The 10269-nt window shown below is 34.2% G+C and overlaps 1 protein-coding gene across 1 annotated transcript; it reads left to right on the top strand.

Moving 5' to 3' along the window:
* The first annotated feature begins 565 nt into the window (after positions 1-565).
* LOC120091112 (O-fucosyltransferase family protein) lies at positions 566-8329 on the top strand. Its single transcript, XM_039048952.2, has 9 exons — positions 566-1365; positions 1508-1598; positions 2276-2352; positions 2588-2676; positions 2792-2981; positions 3271-3452; positions 5764-5866; positions 6092-6420; positions 7449-8329. The coding sequence occupies exons 1-9, from the start codon at positions 1093-1095 to the stop codon at positions 7765-7767; spliced, it is 1653 nt and encodes a 550-aa protein (XP_038904880.1). The 5' UTR covers positions 566-1092; the 3' UTR covers positions 7768-8329.
* The last annotated feature ends 1940 nt before the right edge of the window (positions 8330-10269 follow it).

Here is a 10269-nt window from a genome sequence, read left to right as displayed (position 1 = left end):
ATGGAAATCAAGTAATTAACCAATCATTGACATTAAAAGTGTAAATATTGAAATCTAGAGATCAAATTGAACAAAAACTCAAAATTCAATGGCAAAGTTATAACATTTTAAAATATAAAGACTAAATGTGTAGATCTCGTTTGGTAACCATTTTTTTTTTTTTGGAAAAATTAAGCTTATAAATACTTCTTCCACCTTCGAATTCATGTATTTGTTATCTACATTTTACCAATAATTTAAAGAAAAAAAAGTTAAAATTTAAAAACTAAAAAGAAACTTTTAAAAATTTATTTTTATTTTTAAAATTTGACTAAAAATTCAACCCTTATAAAAAAAATACAAATAAGAGGAAAAAAATTTCAAAACTAAAAATAAAAAACGAAAAGGTGGTTAAACAACATCTAGATCATAAACTAAAGGTACCAAAAACGTTTTTTTCCCTTAGATTATTAGTTTATTGTCGGTTAAATTGAAAACAGAGAGGAAAATAAAAAGAAAAAAGAGGAGAGTATGAAATGTCAAATTTACCCTCAAACAAAATAGAAATTCCAAGAAGGGCGTCGGCAATATTGGACTGTCGTCAGTCAGGTGAGGTGAGTGATCTTCATCGGGTTTCCTTTCCTGATTAGCCGGACTGAAACAAAAACCCATTTCTCTTTCTTCCATTTTTTGCAGTTGAATCAATCGCCTTCCCTTCGTGTTCCTCCATTTTCACTCTCCATTTTCTCTCTTCATCTTCATCTTCAACAATCTCAATTCCCTATTCTCCTTCCCCCATTTTATCTGCTCTAATGTAACCCAATTCGGAAATTTTCTCTCCTCCGATTCAATCCCCACGCTCTGTTTTGGCCGATCACGATTTCTAGGGTTTCTACTTCAACTTTGACGGCCACAGAGCCCCATTTTCCTCACCCTTTTGCTCGCATTTGCATTTCTCAACAACATCGTTTGAATTGCATCATCGTCGTCCTCATCACCCACCTGGGCACGGTTTGTTTTTTGTTTTCTTTATAAACTGGGAGCATTCAGGGGATTTCGAGTCTGGGTATTGGTGTTATAATGCTTGTTTAATTAGGGTAGAGGTGGGTTTGAATGGGCGTGGCGAAAGCTTGGAGGTTTAGCTTGATATCAGCGAACCTGGCTCTGTTACAGCCGCAGAATAGTGGGAATGGTTATGTTGTTAGTAGCAAGAATGTACTGTCGAGATCATCGTCGTCGCAGAGGAAGGCGACGTTTTCTTGGTCGATGTTGTGTGGTGTGATGCTATTTGCGTTAGGTTTAATTTCATTGTTTACGGGACATATCGCTTCTGATCTTGAATGGTACTCTCAGCACTTAGTCAACAGGAGGCTCTACTCGAAGCTGGTAATTCTAGTTTGTTTATCTTTGTGCGTTAAATGTGTTTGTTGTGGGAAATTTTGTGGGTTTTACTTTAAAGATGCTCGTTGGATGAGCGGGGTAGTTGGTCAAGAGTTCATTGAAGTTCATTATTGATCTGAATTTGTAGGATGGAGGTCGTCGTAGGACGATCAATATCTGGGAATCTAAGCTTTCAAAGAACTATTATGGATGCAGCAAAAGAAGCCCACATTTTGCTCGTAAGTTGACGCAGACAGTTACCATCGCTCTATCTAGGATTTTGGCGTTGCTTTTTTAATTGGGTGTTTTCCTTTTGAATAGTTTATTCATTTTGTGATCTCATTTCAATTTTTTTTTATTTCTTGAAGGTGTAAATTTGGAGAGATGAATTTTCTATCATGGCTTGTAGTGAAGGGTTTAATTAATAATGAGTACTACAGAGTTTGTATATCTGTTAATTCCTGAAGGATTTGTTGGCTTTTAGTGGTGCTGTTGTCCTTTTTTTCCTTTTTTGGTATAGGTTGCCCATGAAAAAGTTATATATTTTGCCTGCTATTTCTTTTTGTTATGTGCAATAAGAATGGGGTTACTTCTATTTCTATGCAAAACTTTTTCAAGGAACCTGTAGCTTTAGGTGCATGTTCCAAATTTCAAACTGAGTGGACTGCATTAAGAATTTAGACTCCCCAATCTATGACATGGTTGTTTAGTTGATAATAATTAGTTAATTGGTTAGTTAGCATTTGACAGACAGTTCTTGGTTGTCAGTATTTTGGCACACTGCTTAACTGCTAACATCGGTACTCTTGAAACTTCTCAGTGTATGCCCTACATGACTCATTCTCTTTATATGCCTAGAATCTGATGTGGACATTTCCCCCTCCCCTCCCCCCCAATACTCTGATTTGAAATTTAGCTGCTGTTAGTGAGAGGTCATCGAATGGCTACTTGCTTATTGCAACCAGTGGAGGCTTGAATCAGCAAAGAACAGGAGTAAGTAATCTTCTTTCTTTCATTTTCTTTCATTCTTTCTTTCTGTTACATTTTTGTGTCAGAAGGTAGAGTGGAAAATCTAATGGCTAAATAGATTCTTATACCTTATCATGAACGAGTTGTATCTTTGTTCATCAATATCAGGTTCCAAAAAATCCCTGCATCAAAATTTTCCTAACATTTTCCATTTATTGATTATCTATGAAATTGATGTGAATATATATCTGTTTCTTAGATAACAGATGCTGTGGCAGTTGCCCGGATCCTTAATGCTACACTTGTGGTACCTGAATTGGATCATCATTCCTATTGGAAGGATGATAGGTAATCAAAGATGATTGACCCTTGAGTTGTTGCTTTAACCTTTTTTCTAACATTTTCTATTTTTAATGATATTATTTGTTTGTGATCGTTTATGCAAATTTGCCTTGATATGCAGTGACTTTGTCAACATTTTTGATGTTGGTTGGTTCATTTCCTCTCTCTCAAAAGATGTGACTATTGTTAAAAGAGTTCCTGATAAAGTCATGCGTGCCATGGAGAAACCTCCCTATACCATGCGCGTCCCTAGAAAATCAGAGCCTGAATACTATCTTGATCAAGTTTTGCCTATACTGTTACGGAGACGTGTAAGGCCACTTCACCCACATTTGCTAATGCATCCAGATCTTTTTTCTAAAAGTTATTTGTTCCATACGTTCTCTCAGACTAGTAATTTTGTGCACACCACTTTAAGTTTTTCTTTTTTTAAATGCACAAGGTTTGATAAAACTCTCATGTGTTCAACCTGAAGTACTAATGTTGGAATTGTATTGTTGTGATATTAAAATACCAGTGTTTCTGATGATCTCTTGCCATGTTGAAATTTCGGTTTGATGTCATAACCAAAGAGGGAAATTTGTTGATGTAAATCTGCAGGTTGTCCAGTTGACCAAGTTTGATTATAGACTTTCAAATATGCTTGACGAAGAGCTACAGAGGTTGCGTTGTCGAGCTAATTATCATGCTTTGAAATTTGTAAAACCTATCGACGATCTTGGTCACAGACTTGTGAAGAGAATGAGAAAGATGGCAAAACGCTACATTGCCATTCACTTAAGGTTTACTCTTATTTACCTTATTCATAAATTTGTTCATATATTTTGCACAATGCCAGTTGCCCCTTCCCTTGTACTTTTGTCCAGTATTGCAGCATCAGTTATCTTAAATAAGAAGCACAGACAGATAGGCTTTCAGTAAGAGAAGTGTTTTTTGGTCTGGAATTGATCATACTGGTAATCTGTAGATCATAAATTAAAGATATAGATGAACCCTATAAAGGAGATATCAAGAATCTACCTAAAAGAATCATAAAGGAGTATTTAAGTTTGCGAACTTTGTGTCTACTTTTGTTTCTCTACCCTTTTGTAAAATTTATGTAAATTTTCTCTTCTAATCTTCTCTTCTTCAATGAATGCATTTTTTTATGTAAATTTTCTCTTCTAATCTTCTCTTCTTCAATGAATGCATTTTTTTATGTGAAGAATTCTCTTCTAATCTTCTCTTCTTCAATGAATGCATTTTTTATGTGAAGTTGGAATGAGGATTCTTCGATGAATGCTTCAATTGTTTCCATGGGTGCAATCATAGTGTTAAGTTGGTTGACCACTAGGAATCATGTTGCACCCATTTTAAAAGGAAAAAAGTATTAAATTTAGTCATCAGGGCGAAGGCAATCAATTCCAGAAAACTGAATGAAACCTCGTGCAACTAACCTAGCTGTGAATCTCTTGATGCTCGTATCAGCTTTAGAACCTCGAATACTGATTTGCAACCTACTGTCTTTTGGGGAGGTCTGTACTTTCAAGGACTACTAGTCATGGTACAATAAAGTTGATATCTTCTAGGGGTACTACATATGTAGGCCTATTATCATTGAATTAAAGGAATTTAGAGATCGTTTCTACTATTCTCCCCTCAAATAGTGGCTTTTTTCTAGTATGTTATTTTCAATGAAGGTTACATCCGTGGTGATATTTTCTTATGATAGGATAATCACAATTATAGGCTTGTATGATTGGTGCACATTCATGAATGGTACGACCTTAAAAACTGGTCTATACATAAAGCTAACTAATGCATAGGATAGTGATGAATAACAAGAGGAAAGAGACGTAATTGGTGATTAGAAAGGGAAAAAGAAATTCGGTACATGAGAGGTCTTTTACATCCTCTAGCAGTAGGTTGGAGTAAATGAGTTATTAGTTAGGTACACGAGTTGAGAATAAATTTTATATCCCGACTAGAAACAATTTATTTAGGTACATCATGAAGCTATACAATTCCTCTAAAGAAAAGAAAACTTCATAAACAATTGATTTACGGATTGGATTTTCCTTTTCTTTTATTGGAAAATGATCCTTCCTAGATATGCCAAAATCCCCCCTTCTTTTCTATACAGAATTCGGTGGTCACCCTTGTATATAATGGAGCAAACGATTCGATTCTCTCAATTCATTAGAGCTTTCTTTGAGTCACTCGATTGGTTAAAAATTGAACAGTTTTCAAGGATAAATGAAGATCCTTGAATCATTTTCTTGTTCCTTTTTTTGTTTTCTGGATAATCACACTTTTGTTACTTGGTGCAAATTATATCTGCACACTTCTTGATGTAGTTGAGTTCTCTTCGAGTTACCGGAGAAAAATAGGCTAGGGCTTTTCTTTTCCTTTTGCAATTTCATATGTTCAATGATATCGATTTTCCAATAGGAAAAAACAATAGCCTAATAAATAAGAACGACGAGAAGATAAAAAAGTAAACAAGATACCAAATCAGAAGAGTTCATTTTCTTATATCAATAATGCGATTTAAAATTGACTAATCCAAGTAGAATCGACATTTTTTATTCTGTGTTTGCAAATTGTCTTACTTCTGTCAAATTAACCCAACAGTGATTGCTACACTACATGAAATTTGATCATCATCCAAGTTTGAGGCTTGATTTCATGTGTTTCTCTTTAGGCCCTTACTTTGTTGGTAAAACACTGTACGATTAAACATCTTCTTTGGGAAGCTGTAATGCTTCTGTTGGTTGTAATGAATCACAATGTGAAGCGTAAGGCATTATTAATGAAGCTAGGGCTGCTGCAGTTGCTTTTATTTAGAGCCTATAGTTCTAGGTCATGAAAGAATTATTGAGAAGAGCACCATGATTGGCTATCTATGTTTTAAGCATTCAGCTTGACTCGTGTGATGTTATACCATTTGTTTGTTATTAATTGGTCACACTTCAATACTTTATGATTTTGTGGATATCCATAGGCATTCTTCAATTGCATCTACATGTGAATAAACTAGTTAACACACGTATATATTACTATTGTTTTTTAGTTTTTATTTCTTTACAAACGTATCAATTATTTTGGCTGTAGGTTTGAGCCTGATATGCTAGCCTTTTCTGGATGTTACTATGGTGGAGGTGAAAAGGAAAGGCGTGAGCTGGGTGAAATAAGGAAGCGATGGGAAACATTACCTGTGAGTGGTTTTTGTCTGTTTTGGAGTTCTAAATTCATATTTATTGTATTTATTGATTTAAAATTCTACTTAAGGTTAATGTTGGGCTCCTGTTTCTTGGGGGTTTGTTTTTTTTATTCATCCTTGTATTTTTTTTTTCATTTGTTTTATTCGCCCTTGTGTTCTTCATGAACTCTGTATATGGAATTAGCGAGTGGCTGATAAAATTTCTATTTGACTTTCCAGGATGTAAGTGAAGAAGAGGAAAGGAAGAGAGGGAAATGCCCACTTACTCCCTATGAAGTGGGTCTGATGCTACGAGCACTTGGATTCCGAAATGACAGTTATATTTATGTTGCATCTGGTGAAATATATGGTGGAGAAGAAACTTTGAAGCCTCTTAGAGAACTTTTCCCAAATTTCTATACCAAGGAAATGCTTGCTGATGCAGAGCTGAAACCTTTTCTTCCATACTCTTCCCGCCTTGCTGCCATCGACTACATTGTATGCAATGAAAGTAACGTATTTGTCACTAATAATAATGGAAACATGGCAAAGATTCTTGCTGGCGAAAGGTACAAACTATTTCTTTTCTATATTTGTGACATCGTTATCAAGAATGAGATTATTTACTTATTAGCTAGAGTTTAAGAAGGCCGTCTTCCGTCTGTTTTTACCTTCCTCTGATAACCCCTTCTGTGCTCTGCATGAAGGATAAATTTTTACTTATATCCAGCATTTGGAACTCTCTTCCCTCACCTCTACCTTAATATGTCTCTTGGGTTGCTGTTAAATGAGAAGATTCATATGCAAATTGTGGTTACCTGAATTGGCTTCACCATCCAAGAATGTAGTTTGACCCCATTGAAACAGAATCTGTATAGTTATTCTTGGACCGTAAAGATTAAGGTCTTGTTTTCAAAATAGTTTTCAAAATAGTTCTGTTTTTGTCTTTAAGAATTGAAGTAGGGTGTCTTGAAAATGTCCAGATTATTATATTTTTTTGTGGAAGGAACAACTCAGTTGTTCTAAAGAACAGCCATCCGTACCCAGAGGTGGTTGCGTAGTTGTCTAGTGGTAATAACTTCTAGAAAATAATAGATTTTCCAAACAGCACCAAAAGTTTATCTCTTGAGCATTTTTCAAGGATTTCTCTTGAACTCTCTTATTAAGATCTTCGAGATAGAAATCAGTGTTTTTATATGGTTAAAGGTATCTCATTTCTTATCCAAAAAAAGGCACCTCTTTAGCCTTTTCTCTTGAAGAGGGAAACATAAAGTGTCAGGCGATGTTTGTACGTAATGACTGTATATAGATACAAAAGAAGAAGATGAGACTCACCTCTATCAATTGTCATTTTAAATGAAGATTTCAAAAGTCATTCTCAATTATGTCTATCACATGGGGCATTGCACTTGCATGTTTAAGTGAATTTTTTTTTACATCTTTTATGAGGGAGGTGCAAACCTCTTTTGAGCCAAAGAAATTGTAAGCCATGAGGCTGTCTTAAAAGCTTTTGAAAACATCAATTGGAAGTCTCAAGTTTCTTTGTATATCCTTCATCTTGCCTTGCTAACACTGAACAATGATTTGTGTATTTTAGGAGGTATTCGGGTCATAAAAGGACCATTAGGCCAAATGCAAAAAGACTCAGCGCTTTGTTCATGGAAAGGAACAAGATGGATTGGGATACATTCGCCAGAAAGGTGAAGTCTTGTCAAAGAGGGTTCATGGGTGAGCCTGATGACTTGAAACGTGGTAAAGAATTTCATGAATTTCCTGACTCCTGTATTTGTGAGAAACCTTTCACTGAAAAAATAAACGAAGATGAAGGCAATCACCATGATTTGCAATGGATAAATAGTCAAGGAGTATTGGAAAAGAGAAACTTAGTGGAGTCCATTACCTCTCCACGGTATTAGACAGTTTTTTTCCCACTCTTTATGGAGAGGATGAAAAATGCACAGAAGAAAATATGAGAGAAATATCTCAGTGGGGCAATTTTCATCATATCGGCCCTATCGTTTCTGCCCATGTTTTTAGAAGTTCGATCAGCTGCATCGCCTTCATCCATGGTATAGGAAGTTTGATCAATTGTTCATAACTTAGTTCTTTTTTACCATAATGTCTGAGTATATATAGATGTGTAGTTCTGTTCAAAACCTGCTGCTGCTCTAGTCTTTTATGCGCAAGCTAACACCCCCTGCCCCGTTCCTGATTCGTTTTATTAGTTTGTGGAATTATGATATACAAGCCAAACGTATGCAATGCAATGACTGGATACAACAGTTCGAATCGACAACAAGCTCGATACACAGAATCATGGCCAAAGTTACTGACTTCATGTGATTGAGCCTGTCCGGTATTTGTGAGCCTAAGGCAATATTGTTATTTTGATCTTTATTTATCATCTATGTAACTTGTAATCTTAGAAATTTTTTGTTTACAAGCAAACATAATGGATCATTTTAGTTTTCCCCCCAAGTTATCCAGTGGAAGTTACCCTATTCATCTTGAAGAGAATTCAATAGGTTTGATAAACTATTTTCATTATTATATAAAAAATAAAAAATGTGATTATTTACTTGTGGATTGAATTAGTGATCACTAACTAAGAGTTTCAAGAAAACGAGAGAATCCTGGGAAATTATGAAATCAAAAACTGAATTCTATTGTGTTGTCGACGCCTACATGTTTCAATTAAATTGGATTTATTTTTTGTTTCAGAAATTGTGATTCAAAGTTTTTAGTTGGTATACTGGTAGCCTCTTGGCTCTTCAACTCATTGTGAATTACTGTTTTTTTGATAGTTGAAGAATTACTGTTTTTTTGACGTTAGCAAGTTGAATTTGAAACAGATCAATTGAAAGTATTTATAAAGTGATTTTGAAAATGATGAAAGTGATTTTAACACTTTTAGAATCACTCTTAAACATGTCATAAGTTATTTGAAGAAAGATAAGTTGGATTTTTTACGTTTAAATTGGCTTGTGTACTTTGGTGGGAGGCAAATTATGTTGAACAAAAAACATGCTTGATGGTGGTGGTTGAGTGTGTTCAAAGACCCGAGAGTGTTGGACTTAGACCCTTTTATGAAGTCTGGGGGCAAGAGACTGAGGGGTAATTTCATGGAGTTGTGAAGTATGGAAAGTTACAAGGAGTTAATAATTGGTATAAGATTGATGTTTTTAAGTGGTGGAATCCACGAACTTCGTGGGGCATATTAAGTAGTCTTCAACAACTCACCATTTTCCAACTTCTTGGCCCAAATAGGGGGAGTTTGACCTAAGGAGTTGGAGTTGGAACTAGTATTAGTGGAGTTGTGAACTCTATTCCTTGCTTGGTCCAAAGAGTTTGTGACATACGACTAAAAAAGAACTCTAGTAATTATATATTGGGTAAGTGTACTAAATGTAAAAACGGTCAAAATAATTGCAATTATTACAAATGTTATAAAAAAGAATTGCAAATATGATAAACAAGTTCTACTCTTTTATATTTAAATTTTTCTTAATTTTAATTTTAGAAGTTTATCAGTTGATAGAACTCCATCGGTGATAAATTTCTATCACTAATTGAAGTCTAATAGCAAGTCGCAACACTAGTCTATTGACTAAGAAATAACCAAAATTGACCGAATAAAAGAAGCCTAGTGCAAAAGGAAAAAGAGCATTAAAAATCAACTAAACATATTAGAAGCAATGAGATATCAACACTATTGACTTCCTTGTACTTAGTTGTTGTATAGTTTCGTAGGGTCTTCTTGAGGTTATTTACACTGTATCGTATAAAGTGTAGAATTCTACCAATAATATTAGCGTATCGTCAATAGGAATGTATTATTAATAGACTTCTATCATTGATAAGAGTCTGTAACAAAAATAAAGGAATGAAGTCAATATTGAACTCACATTTTCAACCAACTTAAATCTTTCTACTTAAAAAAGATTTCCATTTCTTGTTCAGATGTAACCATGGTAACGATTGTTTAAAAAATAACTAAAATTCAATGTAAAAATATTGTGCATGATTGAATGGTATATTAATGAAAAACTATCTATAATAAGCTGCTACCCACATGTAGAATTTTACCATTGATGATAGGGTGTAAATCGTGTCCAATTAAAGAGAGGGAAATTTAGTAATTTTATAATTTTCTAAAAACATTTTGCTACAAATAATAATCATAAATTAAATTAAAATTTGCTAGGTTTATTATTTTTTCTTTTTGGCCTTATTTGCTATTGGTGCAAGCTTAATTATATACTAGTTTGATTAAAAGATTATTTTCAAATATATAAAAAAATAAAATAAAATAAAATTATAGATAGTATCTGTATCTACAATCTATGCAAATAGATGGCCATATTTTACCATTATCATCTAAAATAATTCTCCTTGATTAAATGTACATAAAACCTGAA

Source organism: Benincasa hispida, chromosome 11 (assembly GCF_027475165.1).
Source record: "Benincasa hispida cultivar pf3 chromosome 11, pf3_genome.v1.1, whole genome shotgun sequence".
Classification (NCBI taxonomy): domain Eukaryota; kingdom Viridiplantae; phylum Streptophyta; class Magnoliopsida; order Cucurbitales; family Cucurbitaceae; genus Benincasa; species Benincasa hispida.
Note: the sequence above shows the minus strand (reverse complement) of the source record. Positions and strands in the feature narration are given on the sequence as shown.

Bases quoted from the DNA above. Each gene is read 5' to 3' on its own strand.
- LOC120091112 (XM_039048952.2), top strand. From the start codon at position 1,093: ATGGGCGTGGCGAAAGCTTGGAGGTTTAGCTTGATATCAGCGAACCTG. The intron at 2,982-3,270 runs GTAAGGCCACTT...GTAAATCTGCAG, and splicing joins CTATACTGTTACGGAGACGT to GTTGTCCAGTTGACCAAGTT. The intron at 6,421-7,448 runs GTACAAACTATT...TGTGTATTTTAG, and splicing joins AAGATTCTTGCTGGCGAAAG to GAGGTATTCGGGTCATAAAA.